At 49.4% G+C, this 25,105-nt stretch overlaps 1 protein-coding gene across 2 annotated transcripts; it reads right to left on the bottom strand.

The window, feature by feature from the left end:
• Nucleotides 1-1,264: 1,264 nt before the first annotated feature.
• Nucleotides 1,265-25,105, bottom strand: scn2b (sodium channel, voltage-gated, type II, beta). 2 transcript variants are annotated; one of them, XM_088939525.1, is made up of 5 exons: nt 24,822-25,105; nt 18,635-18,801; nt 18,069-18,279; nt 13,164-13,359; nt 1,265-7,161 (listed from the first exon to the last, which is right to left on the bottom strand). In XM_088939525.1, the coding sequence occupies exons 1-5, from the start codon at nt 24,907-24,909 to the stop codon at nt 7,128-7,130; spliced, it is 696 nt and encodes a 231-aa protein (XP_088795651.1). In that variant the 5' UTR covers nt 24,910-25,105; the 3' UTR covers nt 1,265-7,127. The 2 variants fall into 2 exon arrangements, with proteins under 2 accessions (XP_088795651.1, XP_088795650.1); XM_088939524.1 differs by lacking the exon at nt 1,265-7,161 and adding an exon at nt 7,171-10,517 and having other exon boundaries at nt 24,822-25,061.

Genomic DNA, 25,105 nt, shown 5'->3' with positions numbered 1-25,105 from the left:
TGATTGCTTCCCTCATGGAAAAACGGAAGAGTTTTGACAGCAAAGAGTTTTTCGTAGACGGCTGACAGATGCCTTTCGCTTTCTCTGCAAGCCCCTTCATTTCCACGTTTAAAATGTGCCGGGTGAGTCCACGCTTGTCTGTCAAGATATCGAGCAGGGCTGTGTGATCTTCGGAAAACACAAAGCAGGTTTATCAGAAAAGGGGACAGGCGATTTATGGGCTCAGGAAATGGATAAATCACCCCCTTAATATAAGCACTTAGCTTAATTCATATCTGGCTACACTACAAATAAACTGCGGCCCTGATCAGCAATTAGACCTGCTTAAAAGCAGCTTGAGGGAGCTCGTCTTTCAATCAAGTCAAAGGATGATTAGCAGTGACTGGCACTGGACTCAGCACTTAGACAATGAAGGCAGGAGAAAGGCAACTCATTTTGTGATTAACACGTTGCTGTGTGGAGTGATGTGGAGTTGTTTACAGTGGGCAGCATTCTGAAATCATTTTGTTTGCCTTTCCACCCCAGTGTTAGGAAAAAATCAGAAAGTGCTATTGGTGATAGCCTGGGCAGTGTGTGTGCAAGATACTTCCAGGAGCAAAGGTGTCGGAACCAAAGACTGAGCCTGCTTTGCAGAAAGCAGGTCATGGGTGAGAGGCAGGGGTGGACAAGACCACAGGTAGAGGCCTGTTCCTGAGCTTGCTGCATCTAGCTGTCCAGTGTCTCTGACTTTCTTTTCAACCTGTAAGCTTTAACCCCTTGAGCTGATTCCAGAGTGGCTGTGACCTTGTAATATGGTGGCCTCAGCTGTGAACAGGATTACTGAGCGCTTTAGTGAGGACAAGATCACGAAGGCCCTGTTACGCTCCAGGTACACTCATGCTAAGTCAGTATTCCTGGTCCTAAGGACCTGTAAGGTCTTCTGTTTCCAGTCTTTGACCCATCAGTCAAGATCCTGAGCCTGATCTTTAACTGCCTGTTGAAGAGTCCTATAAAACATGTAGGATTAGGGCTATACCAGTATTTCTGGTCCTAAGGATCTGCTAGGCCTTCTGCTCAGACTCCTCTCCCTTGGTTGGTGATAGAAAGGCAGGTGTAATGACTGAGGTCCAGCAGTTTTGTTCATGAAGCTGTGCTTTGCATTGCTGTGACCTCATTCAACAGAGAGAGCTCACAAACGGCATCACCGCCCCTGAAAACAAATGAGGTATTCAGTTCACCCCCCCTTCTTTATTTGCCTGGGAAAGACCACCATAACCTCTGCAGATGGTTTCTCGTTTTTCCTCAAGTTTATTGAAAATATTTAGCAAACGTAATGCAAAGTGTTCACATGTCATTCTCAGTGGTACAGCGTAGCGCAAGCAGTTAGCGTCATTCATGTATGAGGTCCCGCGAGACGCAGCATGTTCAGAGCATGCAGGGTTATATAGACAGGCTGGGATGAAAGCTAGGTCCCCTGGCGCCCCAATATCTAGTGGGGGTGCAGGGAAGCTTTGGATCACACTGGTTTTTAATTGCTCTTGCTCACTGCTCATGTTTTTTCATAGGTCTTACCATGGTTCCTCCTTCCTTTACTACTAGGTGTCCAGGAAATGAAAGATCAGGGAATTTAATCCGGTTTTACTAACAAAGGAAAGGTTCTTGGGTGGAATAGGCCCTGGCTTATTTAGATGGCCCAATCCTGTCTTGTGCAATACTGTTTTTTCTCCAACCTCTCTAATTTTTGTTCTACAGATGCTGGCACACTCACATTCCTAAAGTTCTAGTCTCCCGGCACTTTAGGGTTTCTCAAAGCAGCGTAAAATACTTCCACATTTGCCAACCGCAGTGTAGCTGTTTCTCACGGACTCTTAAGCCTTTCTGTCGCTGAAATCTTAACATCATCAACTCTTGATCACACAGCCAGGAACTTTATTCTTTCGCGACAGATCGAGAAGCCAAGGCAATTAAAATAAATGGATCAAACGGATCAGAACGTGGGCTGCAGGTCAAGTGAAGTGGACAGATTGGCACCTCTGCTGCTGTATTAGGAGAGCAGCTCTCCTCCGGAAGAGGAATGGCACAATGGGAGCAACAGACAGTGCTTTAGATGGCCAGCGTCTTTTTCCGGTTGCCTCTTCTTGACGCTTGCAGGCTGACCGAGACCCCCATCTTCAAAACCAACAACGGGTCCATTTTGTAAAAACCTGCTCACCCACAGCCACAACATTACACTATACTTTTTCTATATGAAGTGACTCTTTTAACTTCATACTCCTTAAAAGGGAGCTTCATTTGAGCCATTTTTCTCCTTGTCTGGATACTGCCCTGAATAGGCATGCGAACGATAGCAAACATGTCAGAATCGGAACCGGAGAGACAATCTGGCAATCTCCTAAACTGAAAAATTGCAAAGAACCTGGCCTCGCGTTCTTAGACGGGGGCGGGAGGGGGAATCGAACCGTAGAATTAGTCTATACTGCCGTGAAACCCTGTGCAGGCAACCCTGTCTCGAATTGAGCAAGCGTGCTCACCGGATGCAGTATGTTTGTCCAGATTGGTGGGACCCGGATCCTTCTGCCTGTCCCTGAAGATCAGAGATGTTGCTCCTCTTTATTATTTGCCTGTCCCGTAACCGACAGGCGAGGGCTTGTCTAGTTCCTGCTGCAGCTTATGCTGGCTTGTCTGAACGCCTTCCTACCCAGGGTGCACCTGGAAGGAGAGCAGCTGACTGCTGCCCGTGATGACGTGAGGGACCCTCCAACCCAGGGCAGCGAAGCAGACAGGCAGTTGATGCCCCCCCCCCCCCGCCCCGCCTTCATCCTCGGATTCAGGACGCGCTGTGGAGTCAAGGCAGAGGGCAGTACTGGTTGCCACAGCTCCGTACCAGTAGAAGAACTCACAGGGCACTTGGCGCAGTTTCACAAATGGCACAGGATACGTTTCAGTGTCGGCAGATCTCGGCCGTGAAGTCTCCCTGCTGTGGCAAGGGTCCGAAATAAACAGGCTGGTCCTTGTAGCACCAGTATTGTATAACAGCAGTGATTCAGTGCTTCGTATTTAGGGCTGCTTGAGCTCAGTGTTTCTGATAGGGGTGCACCGATACGGAATTCTGGGCCAATAACGAGAACCGATGATTAACACCTTGTTGTGGCCGACACAGATATCGAGAGCCGATAATTTAACTTTTTTGCATTCTTAAAAGCAAGTTTCCACTATAATCCACAGTTGCTGTGTAATGAGGGTTAAGAAAGCTCTGTGGAGATGGGTCATTGATTAAAAATTGGTGAAAGGGTTCCACACACCCGACAGGTTCACTCTGCAGCGGCTGTACTGTAGTCTGGTGCGTCAGTGTGCGCTTCTAAAAACTAGCTGCGCAAACGAAAACAGGGCGCCGCATTATCGGTTGTAATTATTGGCTGTAATTCCAATATCGGACCGATAATAATAAATGTTCCCATTTATCGGAGAATAATGTATCGGCCTCTAATACATCATGCACCCCTAATTTCTGTCCATCGCTTCGGCCTGCCTTAAATATTACAAACAGGCCTGTTAACGTGAGCCTTGGCAGATCTGCTGCAGTACGCACGGGTCGCTTCATGAATTCAAGGCAGTCAGTTTGGAAACGTCTCTCCTCGGTTCATCTCGGCAGTTGACGGGAGAGGAAGAACTAGCTGAGAAGCAGATGGGGATGGGTTTTGGATTTGTAGTGGGATATCGGGGTAGTGCCGTAGGAGGCGGGGTTTTCCGGCTCAGGCCACCTGGCTGGCCTGCACTGATCACATGTGCATTTCGGCAAGGGGAACCGATTCATTCGGAGTTGGGTGATGCAGCCCAACCCCCCCCCCCCGCCTGTTGGCAATACGGTGACCCACTCTCTCTTACGCCCCCAGAGCAGGAGCAAGTGAGTAAAAACAGATCTGCGCTCCTGATTACAGTAGTACGACACGATAAGAATGATCAGAATCCTCACAGCAGCGATGATAATACTACACGAACACCTTTATATGGATCAAATCTTGGCAGACATTTCAAACACGCAATAAGCCTTTCTGTAAAAGAGTGCGGAAGTGAAGCTGTCAGGAATTTGTTGCGTGTTGCGGAAGGAGAAACTGCTACAGCTGAGCTGGCTGGTCCCACCCGGGTCCACTGTGGCTTCTGCTACACAGCAGGTCTGCCCAGGCCTGGGGGTTCCCCTATCTCAGACTCCAGCCAGGCCAAAAAGAGCTCTGGGTGGGCATCTCTACACACGTTGAACCAGTGAGGAAAGGAAATAATTCCGCATAACCATTTAAGTGCAGTGGTGACAGAGTCCCACATCACTGGTTCACACTTGGCACAATTGTCACGGTGCTACGAATAATCTATCCCCACACCGGTCAGTTTGAAACACTGTAGTTCCCGGTATCTCTGCTGTTATATTCTGACTAGATTATGACACAGTGTATCTACAACGGGGAGGCACAGTGGTTAACATTGCCGCCTCGCAGTGCTGGGGCTCTGGGTTCAATTGCTGGGGTGCTGTCTGTGTGGAGTTTGTGTGTTCTCCCTGTGTTCACGTGAGTTTCCTCCTGGTGCTCCGCTTTCCTCCACAGTCTAAATGCTGAGAGGTTATTTGGCTTCAGGGAAAATTAGCCCCAGTGTCATTGTCAGTGTCTGTGTGTGCCCTGTGATGGACTGGCGTCCTCTCCAGGGTGTATCCTGCCTTGAGCCCGTTGCTTGCTGGGATAGACTCCGGCTCCCCCATGACCCTGAACTGGGGAAAGTGATTAGAAGATGGGTGGATCTGTATAACACTCTTAGTACTGAAGAAAGAGACAAGATGTTAACTTTAAGTCCTTTCTGCATGAAGATGAGACTTCTAAGCAACAGGGGTTTATGGCAGGAAAGGGGGTTAACTGATAAGGATTCCAGATGCGAGCTAGGAGAGCTAGGGAACCCCCTGGGACTTAATCCCTGACCATTTGGCCAAAAAGCTGTAAACTGGTCAAACACGTGACCTCCCCCCTTTACCATAATAACGAATGACGTCGGAGCAGCAAGGAAGGACTATATAAACCTAAAGTTTGTACCGGCACTTTGAACAATACTTCGGTTTTGTTGTTTCTTGCGGGAAACAAGACTTCGGCTTTATTGTTCCTTGCATGCAATAAACTCATCTGTTTAACTTCATCTCGGGATCCAGCACCTTATTCTTTCTGGTACAACGTGTGAATTGCTTCATGACTCGTTGCCTACATGTTGTCAGACTGGAACACTTGAGAACACAGGAAAGATTCCCACTGACCAGGCTGCACTGGGCAAGTCTCCTGCAGGAGCCGTCCAGAGTTAATACAACATGTCAGAGTGTGCTGCTAGAGAACATGTCGAAAACGGCCATGTGTGCTTTGTACGCTCAAAATACAGTCACGCAGCATGACAACAATCATAGCGATATGCAATAGAGTTTGGCTTAAAATTATTAAGTCATTTTCTGCGTTGCCCTAAACGTCTGCGTGCAGTGTTTTGCCGGGCATGCACATCGGGCAAGTTTGGTGGGGGAGGGGGGAGAGGAACTTGGATCCTTTTGGTTTTCAGCCAGCGAGTGTCGAAGAGCTGATTTGCGCGGACACTGGTGTACCAGAGGAGTGTGGGAACTGACCTGGGCTCTGCTGCGGCAGAAACACGCCAGCGTGCGAGAGGCAGGCCCGATCAGCCCGGACTGATACCGGGTTGGACGTGAAACCCCCCCCAACACGGAATATCGGAGAACGGGGGGCAGGCACTGTTTCTGCAGCACCAAAACTACTATAAACCCCCCACCCCAAGACAAAAGCCCATTTAATCCGTACGCACAGAATACACATTCAAAAATGCCTACTCTCTACCTGTTACGGCACATAGACACGTATCAACCCTGACTCCTTGAGCGCGCACACGCGACTTTCCGACACCTGTGCCATTGAACACTTCCACCCCCTGTTCAGCTAAAACATATCAGTAGGTGAAAACATCCGCTACAAGAAAGCTACTGTACACAATCGCACGGACACGGCAAAACTGCATGTACGCAAAGGCAGGGATCCCCAGTCCTGGTTTGGGGTACCCAAACACCTGCTCGTCTTTACGTCCCAGCCCAGCTCTCAGTTACGCTATTGACCCCTTGGCTGACCCCTTCGATCGGCTGTTTTCAGGTCTTAAACGTTCCCTTGAACTACTGCGTTTCGTTAGTAACAAAAACGCCAACAAAATACCAAAATACAAAATTGCCAACTTTTGGGTCCGAAAACGTAAGACTGGCCCAGTCGAGCTCTTCCTCCGTTCAGTTCGGGCCCGAATTAGGTGACTCATCTGGGCTGGAACGAGACCCAGCAGGTGTGTTGGGCCTGCAGGACCGGGACTGGGTCCACTAAGCAGTGCTCACGCACACACGCCGTGAGATGCCGAGAGACATCGGCACACGTGGGCGCCCTTGACACCAGCCACCAGGGGGCAAGCAGACACCCCCAGCTGTCTGCCCCAGAATGAACTACGACTGCCGAAAGACTGAGAGACCGAGGCAGGGCTTGTGTCCACAAGAGACGAACTGTCCCTTCTTCAGAACGAGTTCAGATCGTCGCCCCCTCATTCATGAAGGAGGTGGGTCGGTGCGTCCACACGCGCCTGATCCTGCATTCTGGGGCAGGTGGGGAGGGGGCTGTTGGTTGCTGAGCAGAGTCTGAATACATCCCGAGGGAGGAAGAGAGCCTTGAACGTCACGAGTTGGGAGAAAGAGGCGGAAAACCTGGAAGGAGATGAATGGAGGGAAAGGCCACTTTCCTTGAAGGCCTTGGCCCTCTCCCAGGCTGAGAGAGGTGTGTGCCTGTGGGCAGGGATGAGGGTCTGTTCTGAGCTCCTTAGCCGTCTGTGGCACAATCAATAGAAAGCAAAAGCGACTTATCCATCCATCCATCCATCATTCCTCATTCGACGTTCTGTCCTGGCGGCTGGTCACTACCAAGCGCAGAGAGTGTGGGGGGGAGTGGGCGGTCAGGTGGGAGAGTCCAAAAAGGGTCGACAGCGGGGAGGTGTGGGGAAGTGGGCTTCAGCAAACAGGAGTTGCAGGTTAGATGGAGGGCGGCAGTGCTGTTTGGAAGGAGAAAAAGGCGACAGCAGAGACAAGCCAAGCTTCAGTAGACGTCTTCGGGCAGGGCGTAGACGTGCCTGGAAAACAAACACACACACACACGCACGACAGCCATCACACCCCTTGTAACCGCAGCCGTGCTGCTGGACGAGACAAGGGCACCGCTTATAGACTGGGATCGAACGAGCCAGGACACAGGGGCTGCTCTTCGAAACCGAAACGCCTGCTGACCGGACAAACCGTCCCCTCTGCACTCTGCCGAAGCTCCATCAGAGTTTGTCCCAGTTCTTGGGAAATGTCTTGGATTCCGAAAACAGTTTGGGGGCATCATGTGCTTAGTCAATTCGAAGAAAGGGTGCAAAATATGAATAAACTGTGGTTCCTTTATTCCATATTTTATCACGTATTTAAAATGTGCTTCGGAATAACTAAGGGTGAAATAGTAATAGAGAAATGGAGAAGCGGTCAGGTGGTGAGATTAAGTAATCCCTCCCACCCCTGCCAATCAGGGGAGATGACGAAGCAGAGGCTCTGAGAAGCAGATGGTCGGGCACAGTGTGAGACACCACGCTCTCACTCACCAGCGGGCTAGTGGTCAGTCGAAGAACAGGGTGTCATTCTTGGTGACCAGTGGGTTATTTGTTAGCTGATGCTCTTAGTGTTGACTGGTTGACCAGCAGGTTAGCGGTCCGTCGATGCTTTTAGTAAACTACAGTTTATGGATCACTTTCACAAAAGAAATATGGTATATCTTGCAACCTTTTTAATGGCTGGAAAATTCTATGTTGCATTGGCAAATGAAATATTTTGCCAGATGTACAGTATATTGATTGATATTGAAATGCAGTTGTATTACAACAGGCATAACATTTGTGCCTGAAACAAACATGAACATACTTTCTCAGTGAATGGCTTATGTGCCAATGTTATGTGTAGCTGTGTTTAAATGCACTTCATGTAGGTATTCTCCATACCTTTTCAATATTGCAGTCAATATCTAAAATACCCCTTCAGAATGTGTTTTCTTCATGTGTCCGTTCCGTGTGGGATCACTAAATTTGACATGATTATGAACTGTCTGAATGTGTGTCGGAGTATTTGGTATTCACTGCATCAGACCACTTTGGCAGGAATCAGTCTCGGAGCCTAGAGGTTACAATACTCTCAGATGTTTTAAAAAGACACTTTACAATTGTCTTTCTGACTGGGAGTGATGGAAAGCTGTTGTATGGTACAGCAGTACAGTTTTCTTCGGTGCTTATACTCTCTACTTGTCCTGTAGTGGGCGGAATACAGGACATTAGCTCCTAAAAACAACACTTGGTTCCGTTTGCTTAGAGGATATACAGTGCGCTGGATTTTTCCTTCTGCAGTTGAGAGATGAGATTAGGTCTGGGCATTTTTATCCCTCCTCTTACTGTTTAAGGAATTGTTGCGACCTGCGTGCGAAATCTGAGCTCGGGGCGTCCCCGGTGTCGCTGGGAAACCTGGTGGCGGGGAGAGATTGAGAACGGCACGCGGGTCGTACTGGGGTGCACACACAGACACTGAGACAGATGGACATCACGACAATGGTTCTGCCCACACAGAAGACAGCCCCGGAAAGTCCTGTGTATTCTTCATATATATATATATTCCAATGTAAAAATGGCCAGAAAGATACACCGAGTAGTGAAAACGATTTTAATCTCGAAACACTGCATACTGACATTTTACATCTATCAATATGTATCTGCAAGATAGTTCAATTGTAATGAACATTCACAGCAGCCCTCAGACTACACCTGAAGCACAGGGCGTATGGCAGTCTGCAAACGTTCACCATCCTTACACACTCAACACACACACACACACACACACACACACACACACACATACACGGTGCGAGAACGTCAGAGCACCTGGTGAGAGCCCTTGTTAACGCAAGGTGATCATGCAGACTCCACACAGAAGGCTCTCAGGTCAGGAATCTCTAACCGCCACACAGCAGCAGCAGCAGCAGCACTTCCCCCTATATTTTCATGTGTAGCTCCTTGTATCTTTCCAGGCCTTTTTTGTATTGCAATACATAAAACATGAAAAATGATATATATATGGAAAATATACATTGGCATTTGTGTTTCTTTTTCTACGCTGGGCTCACTCCAGCTCTGTCGGTCCAGGCTCTGTGCTCAGAGGGGCGGGTCAGAAACACAGTTCTACTGTTCCTCCCCCCTGGCCTCCCTCACTTGCAGGAGGCTCTGGTCACAGCGCCCCCCAGTGGCCTTCAGGGAGAGGCCTTTGGGAATGAGGCTGGGGCTGGGCTCCGTGCTCCCGCCCGTGTTCGTGTGCGCTCGGGCAGCGGGTGTGAAGCTGGTGATGTCAAATTTGGTCACGGGAGAAGACAAACCATTTCCAATTTGAGCTTCACGCACAGGCATTCGAAACACCGTGGTGCTGAGCTGCGCGTCATTCCCTCAGTACCCACTGGGGGTGAACAGAACAGGCTCTGTGCCTTGGAGGGTGGGGGGTTCACACTTGGGAATCACCACTGGCAATGACAGTCATCAATACTGGTCATCGATACCTGTCACCAATAGCTGTCAACAGTAGTGGTCATCGATAGCTGTCATTAATAGTGGTCATCCACACCAGTGATCAATACGTCATTAAATAGTTCCAGTCATCAATACTGGATATCACTATCTGTCACCAATACTGGTCAATAATAATGGTCATCCATACCAGTTTTCAATACTGGTCATCAGTAGTGGTGATCAATATCAGTTATTAGATAGGTCCAGTCATCAATACTGGACATCAATAGTTGTCACCAATACTGCTCATCAATAGTGGTGATCGATACTCGTCATTAATAGTGGTTATCGACACCTGTCACCGATACTGAACATCAGTAGAGGTGATCAATATCAGTCATTAAATAGGTCCAGTCATCAATTATGGACATCAATAGCTGTCACCAATACCGGTCACCAGCAGTGGTGATCAATACTTGTCACCAGCAGTGGTCACTAATACTAGTCATCAATAACGGTCAACAATACCTGTCACCAATAGCAGTCATCAATACTAGTCATCAAGAATGGCAAAGAATCAGCACGAAGTTGCTGATCCCTGCAGTGCTGCCCCCAGCAGTTCCCAGTTAGTGTCCTTTCTGCTGCAGTGGACAGGGGCAGAGTGGGTGACCGGGGCCTCTTCTGACTCCACTGAACTAACGGCGCCAGTGATGGCCAAGTGTCAACCCCGCAGTGGGGGGGCGATGGCAGGTCGCAGCCTGTGGGAAACCAGAGTTGGGGGGCACCTCAGGTGGGCTAATCGGAGTCACACGATCACTGAGACACACCAGGCATGAATCTCTTTACCAGAAAGGGGGGGGGGGTGGGGCTCCGTCAAGCCTTGATCATCTGGGACCATGCAGGTAGGTTAGAGTTGTCTGGTTAAATTAAAGCACAGACAAGAAAGAAACAAAAAAAAAGACAAGAGCAGAGGTCATTGAGTTGCACTTTGTAGAACGTCGGCGTGATTAATTAATTAATTAATTAATTAATTGATAACCAGTTCATTAAGCAAACCCCACCTTTCCCCACAGTCTTAAGAGGGGTATCCAACCCTGGCACCCAGATTTCTCTCTGCTGCATCACTCCAGCTGAGCCTGAGCTACCCAAGGCATTAATTAAGCAATTAAGGATTGGTTCAGTGCTTAGATTAGGGGACGGGTGCCAGGATCGAGCCCCCCGCAACGGGGGGTCTAAGCAGCCCAGTGTTCAGATGGATTCCAGTTCCTGAGCTTGTGGAATACCCCTCTACCGGATCCGAGCTATAGAGGGGGACTGCAGTTCCACCTCTCCAAATGCGAAGATGCTGAGGGGATGCAGTTAAAACGTGTCACGGATCGCACTGCCTGGACTGGAGCTGTAGGGACACTCGCACTGCAGGTCAAGGCAAGCGTGCCGCCCACCCGGCTGTCCCATTAGGTCATTAGGAGTATTGTTCTCAGTCTCGGTTATATCTGGCTGTGGAGGAGGGCTTCCAACAGAGAGGGAACTGAGCTGCCAATATGCGTTTTGTCTTTGAAGGTCCTCCATCTACACACACACACCACTGGGAAGGAGCAAATACTCTGCATCCCTTCTCAACTTGCGGCTTTAAGTAAGCGTGGTACTAAAACCCGGTATGTACCGGTGTTAAAATTTTGTGCCAGTAGAAGTTTCTGTTTTTTAGATACTGAAATTTCATAGCGGAATTTAAATTGAATAAACCCAAATATAATTTCTCGTGGAATTAAAGAGCCCTGCCATTGTGACAGCAGCGAAGAAAGGGGAGTCTACTGGCACAGCTGCAAGAACACACAGCAAAACCAAACACTGCAAAGGGGGAGCAGTTTGCCCCCAGAATGTCCTGCTCCAGCGCTCAGCCAGCCACCACATGAGTGTCAGCATTAAGATCCAGAATAATGGTGACAAATGCACCCAAGCTACTGGAGCCCTGTGTTGTGGTTGGAGTGTGCTCTGCTTCGTGCCTGGTGTTGTGTCGTGACCTCGGCTTGCACTGCATTGAAGCTGAATGTTTCTTAAAATGCTACTAGGAGACCAAGAGGATAAGGCTGTCTTGACTGCCCTGTCTTTCTGTGCTGTAGTTTACATAGGATGCCTGGTATATACCTGTAAAACCTGCACCTTGTTCTTTGCTGATTTAGCTCCAGAAACGTGTCGTAATGGGAATTCTCACAATGTCCAGCGTGTGAAAATGAACAGTGGGATTACAGAGATGCTACTGTTTACAGCTGAGTGAGTTTTTTTTAAATTTCGCAGCAGATGAGCAACCAGTTTTGCACAATATTGTGTTCTGGGCTCTGCTTTTGATTGATCAATAAAGATGTAAATTTCTGCCCACTGTGTCTCTGGCACTTGTACTGTCACATCTGCTGTGGCCAGTATTGTCAGAGAGTGTGCTAATGTTGATATGCAAAGGGAACTTCTGAATATTACTACTGGCCAGGCAGACAGGTTTGGAAAAGAAAGAGCTCAGTTTTGAGTGCCCCCGGCAGTCGGAAATGCCTTAGTCTGGAAACATCGTAGACGTTTCCCTTCAGCGTGGAATTTCTCAAATTTATTGTCGCCCCGTAAGCTGGTCATTTTAGAATGACACAAACACCCAGGACCTGATCTGTCTGCTCTCGATTTCTTTGAACGATAAATTGGTCTGAAAACTTGGAATTGGATGAGGTCTTCATGCACTGCTAATTAAGGGTGACTTCCTGGATGGCAAATATGCTGACCGGCCCTGGATTGGATCTCTCTGGAGCACACTGGGGATCTGCAGTGAGATATTTCACTCGCATCTGACGGACGTATTTTCTGTCTCAGTCCGAATGACTGCCACGTAAAGGAAATGTGCATAAGCAATGTAGGGTAACAAACCAGGAACCTGGGTGTGAGGTTTGTGCTGGGGCCCCAGGTTCAATTCCTGAGGTGCTGTCTGTGTGGAGTTTGCATGTTCCCCCCCCCCCGTTCACTTTGGGTTTCGTCCAGGTGCTTTGGTTTCTTTCCACATTCCAAGGACATGCTCGTAGGTTAATGGGCTTCTGGGTAAATAGGCCCTGGTGTGAGTGTGTGTGGTTCTGTCTGCGTGTGACTTGTGATGGACTGGCGTCCCACCCAGGGTGTATCCTGCCTTGTGCCCATTTCTTGCCGGGATTGGCTGCGGCTCCCCCCACGGCCCTGTGCTGGATAAAGTGGTTCAGAAGAGGGAGCTCTGGTGCTGCCTGCAGCTCGTAAGAGCTCATCCGGACGGAAGTGCTTTGGTCAGTGGTGCGTGAGCGACTGTACGGGGCTCTTGCAATGTCGGCTGCCCTGGTGAAGGTGATTTATCTGGCGGTCCAGACAGCTCTGTTGTGAAACGCCTATTGAGGGGGTCGTGGGGTACAGAGCTCCGCGCGCGTCAGGGGGTGATTCCACTGAGCCGCTGGAGTGGTCCACGCAGGCCAGCTGGGTGAAAGGTTAGGGGTCCCGGCACCGGTGCGGACCAGCGCGGGGGGGGGGCAGACGGAACGCGAACGAGCGAGCGAGTGGCGCCTTACTTGGGTCCCTCCTCCGTGCCGCCCTCGCCGTCGGTCTTGCACTCCTCCTCGATCTTCTGCTCGTCCGAGATCAGCTCCTGCTTCTTCTTCCGGCGGATGCACTTCACCACCACCATGGACAGGATCAGCACGGCCAGGAACCCCCCCACTGAGGCGCCGATGATCACCGCGATGGTGGAGTCCCGAGGTGGGGGCACTGCGGGGGGGAGGGGAGCAGCTGGGTTACTGGAGTGCAAACCAGGGGGGCCCATCTAGCTACCATGTTATAAGAGGCAGCCAGCAGACCTGAAGCGCATCGGCTTCGACAGTAAGGTGGGGCTGCTTGTTCCAGCCCCCCGCAACCCCTTTGCGTAAAGAAATGCCTTCCGGTCTGGGTTTTGAAAGCACTTCCACGTCGTTCCCACCTGTGTCCTCTGGTTCCTGTTCTACTCAGGATTTATAAGTCTTTACACTTCTAATCGCACGTCTGAAGCCTGAGCAAAAGTCTTTCACGATTCAGTGTCGATTGAGAAATGGTCAGCTGCCTGGCGGCCCTATACAGCGTGGAGTGAGATAACATAAATAATGTTGTATTATGTCATCATTTGTATTCATGATAAAGCAATGAGGGTGAAACAGTGGTGCAGTGGTGAGCATTGCTGCCTCGCAGTTCTGAGGCCCTGGGTTCAATTCCTGGGGTGCTGTCTGTGTGGAGTTTGCATGCTCTCCCCCGTGTTCACATGGGTTTCCTCTGGGTGCTTTAGTTTCCACCCACAGTCCAGAGACATGCTGGCAGGTAATTTTTGGCTTCTGGGAAAACCGTGAGTATGTGTGTCTGTGTGTGTCCCGTGATGGACTGGCGTCCTGTCCAGGGTGTACCCTGCCTTGCACCTGTCACTTGCTGGGATAGACTCCGGCTCCCCCCGTGACCCTAAACTAGATGAAGCAGTTCAGAAAAAGGACGGATGGATGGACACTGATGAGCCTCATTGTCTGAGTTACTGATCATTGCAGTATGCACAGACATTACAAAATATAAGGAAATACTTTTTAGAGCACTGTATACTTAAATATGAAAATGTTATATTTAAATCCAGTATATATTAATTTCAGGTGGTCCCACTGTGTCCAGAAGCACCTGGGCTTGCGAACGTGAAAAACTGATCTTCATTGTCTGGGTTTATTTATAGGCACTATACCTTCCTTTAAAGCTCAAATCGATCATCATTAAGAGATCATTAAGCAATCGAGTGCCCTTTCCTTCCTCGTGGTGATGTATGTTAAAAGCAAATTTAATTCAATTGCCATCCATTTGCTAACCGCTGCTTCCAGTTCAGAGTTGGGGGGGCAGCCAGAGCCTATCCCAGCTATCCCAGAAAGCAGCAGGCGTAGGCAGGCTACACCCTGGACAGGACACCAGTCCATCACAGGACACACACTTACACACACACACCAGGGCCAGTTTTCACAGAAGCCAATTAACCTCCCAGTATATCTTTGGACTGTGGGAGGAAACTGGAGCACCTGGAGGAAACCCACGTGAACCTGGGGGGAACATGCAAACTCCGCACAGACAGCACCCCAGGTCCGGAATCAAACCCAGGGCCCCAGCGGCGAGGCAGTAATGCTTCGCCTTCAAATGCCACATTAATTTGAACTCATGCCGGTGTGATCGCTTTACTTTGCTGGTATTTATTCTGCGATCTTGTGAAGGCAGCTGTGCGTGAGCTGGTGGTTCTAACGTCTCGCTGTGCAGCGGTGTCAGCGCTAGGAGTCCGTGACACTGGACTGGCTCCCTCCAGGGGGCAAGAGCACTGTGCACCAGTACCAGACTTGCCCAGTGCTTCACGCTAATCTAGTCGCTAATCTTTTAGCACCAGACTGCTCCAGCTCCGGTGTTCAAGGGAACGTTTCCGCAGGTCTTTCCTCCCGGCGGCTGTCAGGGTGTATAACGCTGCCCTAGGCTAGGACTGTTAGCCCTTCATCTGCTCGTCTATGGACAGCATGTTTGCTCCATTGTACTTTTTGGACAATCAGTCTGTATAAACCTATGCACATTTTGCACATATTTTATTGTTTTTACAGTGACTATGATCATCATCATCACATTTTGCACACACCTATGTATTTATTTTTTATTTATTTTTAATTTATTCTGTTGTCTTTTGTTTTATAACTATTCTGATGTCTGTTTTTGCTCGTCTTGGGCTGGACTGCTGTAACACATCAATTTCCCTACGGGATTAATAAAGTCTTATCTGTCTTATCTAGTCGTGCGAAAGCTTGTTCCAGGTCCTTTTTTATCTGATTTACCTTTACTTTTAAGCAAGGTGGGATTATCATTTCTATCCTAAAGAAAAACAGTGATAAAGGGGAGATTTATTTCATACAGTTTCCCTGTTTATTATTGTAGGATTCTGACGAACTCCTCTCTTAGTTATGTGCTACTGCTTTAAGGATTTTTCAACTCTATATCGAACACCAGTTGAATACAATGTAAAAGTTGCTTAAAAGTAAGTTAATTACTAAACTGACTGTCATCCGAAGCAACTTATTTTATTTCGCTGTGAGGGATCGCGCTCAAGCTCTATAGGCTGTGTCTCACTGGGGATTTAAGCCAAATTTTTGTACTTCCAAAGTTCAGTGAACGCTTCAGCTGAATAATGTAGCGGTACCCTATTTAATACAGGCAGTCCCACTAACGACTTCTTCTCAGACGCAGTATCCTCGCTCACACCCAGTCCAGACAGCTGTGCCTCCATGCGGCGGAAAATGAGCTCGCCAGGAATCGATAGCTGTCTCCTCTTTCTTCCTCACGAGCCCCCCTTGGTTAAATACCACTTTTAAAGGCTGGTCGATCCATGAGAGCTCACCGCAAGGGGTTCTGCAACCCTGCCGAGACCCAGCCTGGCGCGATATAAAAATCTGTTCTCAATCCGTGTTTTGCAAGTCTTGCGGCAGGCGGGCGAGCCGGTTTCACTTGATATGGGGAACCTCAAGAACAAGTCCTTGCGCTGCTGTGTCTAGTTTGGCCAGAGCTTCCACAGTCAGATCGGACCAACGCGCAGAGAGGCTCTGACTCGCTCAGAAATTTAAACAAAGCTGCGTCGTTAGATTCGCAGGGGACCGAGGTGAGCGCAGTCTGACTCTTTCGTGGCTGCAGTTGCCTAACTGTGTCCTAAATACAAAACATTCAATGGAAAGAACTACGCTGCTAACAGCTGGTATGTTTTTCCTATACAGATGCCCCGACATGATTGTGTTGTCTAACCTCCTGCAGCCTTTAGACCAGTACACAGTACTGTACCTGCCAGCAAGAAGCTACTTCAGTAACTCTTTACTGTAAACTGTTTGAATTTTACAGCACGCGGTTACTGGTAAAAGTGTGGATTCAAATCGGAATTAACAAATAATGCATTTAGGACTAAGATTTGAAAGCGCTTCTTTACACAAAAAGAGGCAGGGGACTGGAGCTAGCTGTCCAGCCATGTAGTCGAAAGGCCTCCCCATGTTGCCTTGCTATCTTTCAGATGCAGGCAGGGAAACTGTAATCGTGGACTGCAGTTTGGGTAAAGAAACGGAGAATGCTTCTTTGTTACTGTGTAAAGACCGTCTCGGTGGGTGCAGCTGCAGGTGAGGGAAGCTAGTTCTGGAGAGGGTGGGAGTCTGCACCAGTTCTCTCCACACTGCGGTGGAGGCAGCGCACAGCACAGCTCGGCCTCCGAACCTGCATGTTCAGCCCTTCTGTTAAATTAAGTCAATTCCATCCATGCATTTTCTAACCACTTTGTCAGATTCAGGGGCCTGGGGGTGCTGGAGCTTATCCCAGCACATGGCAGGATACACCCTGGAAGGGACGCCAGCCCATCACAGGCCACACACACATAGACACAAACACCGGGGACAGTTTTCCCAGAAGCCAATTAACCCACCAGCATGTCTTTGGACTGTGGGAGGAATCTGGAGCACCCCACACGAACATGGGGAGAACATGCAAACTCCACACAGACAGCACCCCCAGGAATTGAACCCAGGGTTCCAGTGCTGCGAGGCAACAATGCTAATCATTGGGCGGCTGTGCTGCCCTCTGTCATTTGTTAGTGTCAAATCTAAAAATATACTAAGTATAATGGCACTTACACATTTCTCAAAGTTGGTAGTGACTTTAAGTGATCATGTTCCGTTAGCTGTAAAGGCTCACTCTGTTACACCCTCTCCCCCTCCCCTGACCACATCTGGAACTGATCCTCAGCTGCTCTATGTAGATACTTCTCTGTGCTCCTCAGAGCTGAACGCTTTGTGCTCCTGGCAAGGAGGGATGAAGGCATGACGCTGTACGCCCACAGTTTAATAAAATAATAAAGCGCCATCTGTAAACATACCTATTTTTACACTTTGGAAATAGAGAAAAGGCAGAGCTAGCATAAAAGCCGTGGGGAGGGTTGATTAATCACGCACACAATAAATAGGACACTCTGTACGCTGCTGTTAGTTGTTGCACAGAAATGGACCTATTAGCAGTACACTTCTCTTCTGCACCAAACTTCGATGACTGCACTTCCCTCGCGTTTTGAAATGTTCCTCAATCCCTGCTGCTGGAGAAAAGGAACGCATCAGTCGTGTACAGGTGGCGAGATGATCGTGGATTTGGTGCATGGATTCTAAGTATACAGTGGTATGCAAAAGCTTTGTCACATTGCATGTTAACACAAACTGTGCAGGATACAAACTTGAACATGACCTTTTTCTTCACATTTTGACGCACAATCTTTCTATCAAATTTAAAAAAAACCCAAAAATGGTAAAACAGCGAATGACACTTTTGTATATAACTGTATATAAATACGCAGCTTTAAATGTGGCACAGGAGCCGGACAGCAGCTCTCAGAGCTGTGAAACCTCTCGAATGCCCCCGGGCTGACTCACCCTCCGTGATGACCACTAGGTTGATGACCCCGTGACCCTGCTGTCTGTCGGGGGGGTTGCGCACAAAGCAGTTGTAGATGCCCTCGTCGGAGGTCTGCACGTCGGAAATGGTAACCGACACGTCGTTCTTTTCCAGGTTCCCCGAGAACTTGACCCGGTCCTCAAACTGAGCCGTGGGCAGGGCGGTCATCTTGTGCTTGTAGGTCATAAACTGGCGCCGAGACAGAGAGGGAGAGGGGTGAGCCCAGGGCCACAGTCACCCCGAAACTGCGCTCAGCTGCGAGCTGTTAACGCTCTGCGCCATCCGACTGCAATGAGTGCGCAACAGTTCCACACAGAACGGCAAGAGGCATCGGCCAACTGAGTCTGTGTCAAAGTCATTGATGAATATGCCAGGCCCTGTGGTTGAATTTCTACATCAAGAACAGAGGGCTAGATGGTTAGAGAATATGTAGGAGTTTGTGCATGCTCTGTTTTGTGCTTTGTGCTGGATGGTGACTTCGTGCACATCGCGGCCTCCTGTTCTCGTGCTGTAGGGTTTTGTAGACGGAAGCGTGGTTACTCACCATCTCCTCTGTGTCGTTGTATGATGACTGGTAAGTCCAGTTCATACCAAACTTGTTGTTGTCCACCTTGTAGCATGAGGTGAAGGCACAGGCCAGGCGGACTGTGGAGCCATTGAGGGCATTCAGCTTGTGGCTCACCATCACCTCCATCGAGCTCACTGGCGAGCCTGGAGGACAGAGCATGTGAAGGTGACTGACAAATCTGATTGCTACAGCGCAGCGCCAGGGAGACAGAGTTGGTCGCTACAGTGCAGCACCTGAGAGATAGAGCTGGTCGCTACAGTGCAGCGCCTGAGAGATAGAGCTGGTCGCTACAGTGCAGCGCCTGAGAGATAGAGCTGGTCGCTACAGTGCAGCGCCTGAGAGATAGAGCTGGTCGCTACAGTGCAGCGCCTGAGAGATAGAGCTGGTCGCTACAGTGCAGCGCCTGAGAGATAGAGCTGGTCGCTACAGTGCAGCGCCAGGGAGACAGCGCTGGTCACTACAGTGCAGCGCCTGAGAGATAGAGCTGGTCGCTACAGTGCAGCGCCTGAGAGATAGAGCTGGTCGCTACAGTGCAGCGCCTGAGAGATAGAGCTGGTCGCTACAGTGCAGCACCTGAGAGATAGAGCTGGTCACTACAGTGCAGTGCCTGAGAGACAGAGCTGAACTCAAGGAAACATTTCAGGATTTACAATACAAGATGCAAGACCTTATTTCATTCTAGACATTAGACATAGGTATTTCAAGCTTGTCAGCATACACATTCCTTTTATGAAAATGTACCATGTTAAATTTGCCATGATAGTTCAGCACTTTTATTGTACTTTTAACTTTCTTTTGCTTCCTATGGTTTCAACATTCACACTGCATAAGGTACCATTTTTAAACAGTGTGCTACAGTGAACATTTACCATAGTAAACCTTATTCCTTAGGTTAGCTTTTTTCAGATGTGGAGTGAAAATAAAAATAATCCTTTGTTGTTCCTATGTTGTACAAGATTGTGCAGCTCATATAACCCAGCATGGATTGTACTGCTGAGGAATGGGAGACATCTGTTTCCCTGTGGTCATTCCCAGCTCTCTGTGCTCCTGTGACTGTGCATCAGCAAGCATTGATGTGCTACACTGCGAGAGAGAGAGAGAGCTGACTGTTTAAATTCCCCTGTGCTGTCTGCCTGTGGGCGTGGTTTTTACCGCAGCACAGGTCCTCTGCTGCAGTTGGTTTGGAGTTTCTGGACAGAGTCCCAGTGCTGCTGCTGCAATTATTCTATACAGTATCTGAGGCAGGAGCAGGATAAGCAACAGCAACAGCAGCACCGATCAAAGTGGGGCCCCTCCCCCCCTCCCCAATGCTGTAGACCCAGTGTTATCTCAATTCCTCACCTGTCCCCTGTGCTGTAGACCCTGTGTTCTCTCAGCTCCCCCCTGTGCTGTAGACCCTGTGTTCTCTCAGCTCCCCCCTGTGCTGTAGACCCTGTGTTCTCTCAGCTCCCCCCTGTGCTGTGGACCCTGTGTTCTCTCAGCTCCCCCCTGTGCTGTAGACCCTGTGTTCTCAGTGTCCCCCTGTGCTGTAGACCCTGTGTTCTCAGTGCCCCCCTGTGCTGTAGACCCCGTGTTCTCTCAGCTCCCCCCTGTGCTGTAGACCCTGTGTTCTCTCAGCTCCCCCCTGTGCTGTAGATCTGGCGTTCTCTCAAATCGTCCCCTGTGTTCTCTCAGTTCCTCTCCTTCCTAGCTAATTTATCAAAGGAGCTCATCCAGCTGTTTCCTGAACAAAGCCAGGGTATCGGCTTGCAACCACGTCTGCGTAGCTTGTTCTACAATCCCACTGCCCTTTGTGCATTTCTAGGACACAATCTTTCTGTGTTGGTTAAATATACCTCCATCCTATATACTGCATGTACTTTTTTTAACAGTGTTTTAGTCTTGATAAGAAAGCACAGGAAGCTGGCTGCTTGTTACTCACACGGGGATATAGAAAGGGAAGCCATTTGTACGAATCTCAGAGCTGAGCTTTATTGAACCAAACTTTCTGTCTTTTTGTCCTCGCTATTGGCTACAGCAGCACTGCAGACTATGTATCCAGCACTGAGGATCAGGGAATGGATGTCTGCAGTATCTCCAAAGGGGTAAATGAGATCCATCACTTGCTCATAACAGCAAGAATTTGGACGCCAAGGGTGAGACTGGGACAAGTGCCCTTGGAAAAAAAGTTCATTTCGCTTCTCACCCCTGCGTACCCCAACCCAACCACCCCCCTTTACATCGTGAAGTGGATCTGCTGTTCAGAAAGGTTCGTGTCCGACCTGCAACTCTGAATCCCGACCCACTGACGGCTCCCACAGTGAGCCCTGTGAGCCAAATAAAATACTGCAGTACGGCTCTCCCTCCCACCCCTCTCTTTTTGAAACCCAAGGTCATTAGATAAGGCAAAGCAGAGCACTGCGCACCACACAGCAGGCCCACCGACAGATGCGCTGTACTGTCACATCCCTCTCACGGACACGCACTCTGCAGAGCAGCTGAGCAGCAGCGTCACAGCAGAGACACCCCGTCTTTGAGGACTGCCACACACCTGTACACACTGATGCACACGTGTGGACTGGCACATGTATGCGAAGCCACAGTCATGCCATGCAAATAGTGACACGTGCCTCCCTCGCGCACTTTCATACACACGTTGCAGGCACAATCGGTCCCGACGTAGCTTGTGTTTAACATCCATATATATAAAAGATCAGGAAAGGAGCTCTATTGCTCCGTGATGGCCATCCAGTAGTACGGGTGTTCATCCAGTACAGGTGCTCGGTCAGTACAGGTGTTCAGTCAGTATACACGCTTGGCCAGTACAGGCGCTCGGTCAGTACGCGTGTTCGGCCAGTACAGGTGCTCAGCCAGTACGCGTGTTAAGTCAGTATGGTTGCTCAGCACGTACGGGTTCGCAGTCAATACAGGTGCTCAGTCAGTACGGGTGCTCAGTCAGTACGAGTGCACAGTCAATACGGGTGCACAGTCAATACGGGTGCTCAGTCAGTACGTGTTCGGCCAGTACGCGTGTTCGGCCAGTACGCGTGTTCGGCCAGTACGGGTGCTCAGCCAGTACGGTAGCTCAGCACGTACGGGTGCTCGGCCAGCACAGGTGCGCAGTCAGTACGCGTGTTCGGTCAGTACGCGTGTTCGGTCAGTACGGGTGCACAGTCAGTACGGGTACTCGGCCAGGATGCTGTCATATGGGACAGTCTGCCAGGGCAGTGAGCCTGCAGTACACAAGTTCAAGCCCTGTGTCGGGGTGCTGTCAGTGCTTTAAGACACTTGCGTTTTCCTTCCATTGTCAGCTACTGCATTGGGTTTAAAATTGTATCCTGCAGGATGTTAACCACTCGGTTTGGTATTTAACTGTTTAAACATTCAGGCCCACTGGAGAGTTTTCAGTCTTGCAGAATGTACATATAGTTCATATTCTGTACATCTGTGTATCACTGTAGTTAAGGAAGGCAGTCAATACACATTTGTCAGACCCTTGAGCGGTCAAGATGAATAAGACTACTGCAGCATACAGGACTGCACTGTTCCTACAGGACTGCAGTGTTCCTAGAACAGGACACCCAGAGGAAACCCACATGAACACAGGGAGAACATGCAAACTCCATGCAGGGGTTTTATCCAAAAGCAATGTATCTTTGTACCCTTTTATACACCTGGAACCATTGAGGTGTGAAGTATCTTGCACAAGGGTATGATAGCAGTGTTACATTTGAACCCGCAACCTTTGAGTTACAGATACAAAACCATAACTACTACGCCATACTACTGCTGTGTTTACAGTACATACAGATGTATAATACATCTCTTCACACTGCCCCATGGTGAAAACAGTGCAAATCCAGTGCGAAAATCACAGAGATTGGCAATAAAGCCGATTTTAAAAGATACAACTTTTCCACTACTCAGGAATCTACCTGCAGACCTGCTTTTTTTTGCAGAATCTCCCCATTGAGTGAAGTTTAGCGTGTCTGTCTCAGGGGCACTCGGTTAATAAGAATCCAGATTGATCCTCTACAGCTGAGGATGTCATGCAGAGAGCGGCACACGTGGAACTAGTGACCTCTAGTGGTCAGACTGGGCATTCACGCAAGCACAATGTTACACAATGTTCTCTTCAGAAGATGATCCTAGCTTGGGTCTCTGCCAGCGGGATGATAAGTCATCAGTCTGAGCTGACCGGATATCTTTAGAAGTACTTGAAATCAAGATGGTCTGCACGGCCCCTGCTCTTAAGAGTGTCCCTTTGCAGTTCAGAGCCAAGTACAGCTTTGCTTTCAAAACTAGCACAAATTATACAGCCCGTTTGCACTCCCAAAACCTAGGAGAAATCCAACTGTTTCTTAATCACTGCCGGTGTTAATTTATCCTCTAGGAGTTCTCCCCGGGGCTGAGATCCGGACCCTGTCTCACCCTCTCCCTGACTCACTTTTCCACCCGCACAGAACCCTGCCTGCCCGCAGCAGACAGGGCGAGAGCGCGCGGTGCCTCTGGCGTGGACCACGCCACGCCGTGGAACTCGCCATCCGTGTGGCTTCAAAGTCGATATGCTCTCCGAGACCCTGGGGGAAACTACTCGACCAATTCCACATGACGACAGTAACCAGCAGGGAGACGTGGGGTTGAAACCCTTCTGCCTTAGTTCTCGCATAATTTAACACCGGACGCGTCGCTCAAAGCCACAACCCGTTGTAGCTACAGCATTTTCTTCTCTCTTCTCGTTCTGCTTTACGAATAAGCAGTGAAAAACAATAACTGGACAGCAGAGGTGCAGTTTCTCATTACAAGACACCCCCATCCCCCCACACACAAACCATTTTATAATAATAATTAATAATAATAATTGCTTACACTTATATAGCGCTTTTTCTGGACACTCCACTCAAAGCGCTTTACAGGTCATGGGGATCCCCTCCACCCCCACCAGTGTGCAGCCCCACCTGGATGATGCTCCAGTCCTCTCCCCACACACCAGCTCTCAGTGGGGAGGAGAGCAGAGGGATGAAGCCAATTCATAGAGGGGGATTATTAGGAGGCCATGATTGGTAAGGGCCAATGGGAAATTTGGCCAGGACGCCGGGGTTAAACCCCTACTCTTTTCGAGAAACGCCCTGGGATTTTTAATGACCACAGAGAGTCAGGACCTCGGTTTTACGTCTCATCCCAGGATGCCCAGCGCCCGCAAAAATAAACTACACAGTCGCTCTAACAGTAGTAGAATACAATCTCGGAGAGATCTAAAGTAGGCAGCAGCAGGTGCTGTTGTAGTAGGACAAGCCAAAGGATTAAAAGCACGCCCCCTTTCAGAGCAAGAATCAAGAGCCGCTGTCCTACCGCCCGGCCCAGCTGCGGCTGCAGATGTGCGGCTGTGACGTCACCGGCCGCAGCGCAGCGCAGCGCGAAAGCCGCAGGCCGAAGACAAATCGATAGCGCCCGTATTTCTGGGCGTCGTGTTACGACAAATTGACGATAGGGCTGGGGAGCGGGCGAGGCCGGTGCCGACGGGCACTCGGGAGAAGCTGAATGCGGAAAGGTTACTGTACGGAAGGGTCAGAAATTGTACCCCCCCCCCAAGGCACGGTATTCGCGCAACTGCACATAACACTGCGAAAAAGCTTCTATACAATACGCCTGTGCTACACACCGATACAGTCTGCACTCCTGGGCGTGGGATGGATGCAGTGTGCGCGGGCGTGTGCGCGTTTGAACGATGCCACGCTAAAACCACGATCCGCTTTTTCAAATTTTTTGGTCATGTGCGGGCGGGGTTGACTCCCAAAGCACAGCTAGGTGAGACGCTACCTGCAGGCTGGCCATCTCAGGCTGTGGCGGAGAGGAGGGAGGAAGAGGAGGAGGAGGGGGGGAGATTAGCGAAAGCTCCCGTTTCATTTCTCCTGCGGCTCTCTTTCGCCGTGAAACCGCACACTCGCACACGCCATCTCTCCGATAACAATCCTCTATATAATTATATAGCGTCCTTCCCCCCCCCCCCCCCCCCTCACCCCCGTCTTCTCTTCCCTGACACTCGCAAAACAAGACTCCCAGATACGTCAGCCCCAGCCCAACACCAGTCCGTTTGCAACATCGCCTAAAAAAAAAAAAAAAAACGCCTCTTCTCGGCATCCGACAGAGCAGATAGCGGTTCTTTTGTTTTTTCCGTACTCACCCAAGATAAAAATGACAGCGAGTCCTACAGAGCGCAAGTTGACTGCGTTCATCCATGAGCTGGCTCGCAGTTGGAATGATGCCGACATTTTGTTGTTGGATTTTTTATTCGGCTGGATTGATTGTTTTTGTTTTGTTTTGTTTTATTTCGTTTGCGGTTTTTGTTTTTTTTGGGGGGGGGGGCGGTGGGAATTTTTTTTTTTAAAGAGAAAACGGCGAAAGAAAAAATAGGAATATTGTGGGGGGATTTTTCAGGGCTATAAAATGGCTGGCAGTGTCTGTAGC

The sequence above is a fragment of the Atractosteus spatula genome, chromosome 22, assembly GCF_055471065.1.
Source record: "Atractosteus spatula isolate fAtrSpa1 chromosome 22, fAtrSpa1.hap1, whole genome shotgun sequence".
Taxonomy (NCBI): Eukaryota; Metazoa; Chordata; class Actinopteri; order Semionotiformes; family Lepisosteidae; genus Atractosteus; species Atractosteus spatula.
Note: the sequence above shows the minus strand (reverse complement) of the source record. Positions and strands in the feature narration are given on the sequence as shown.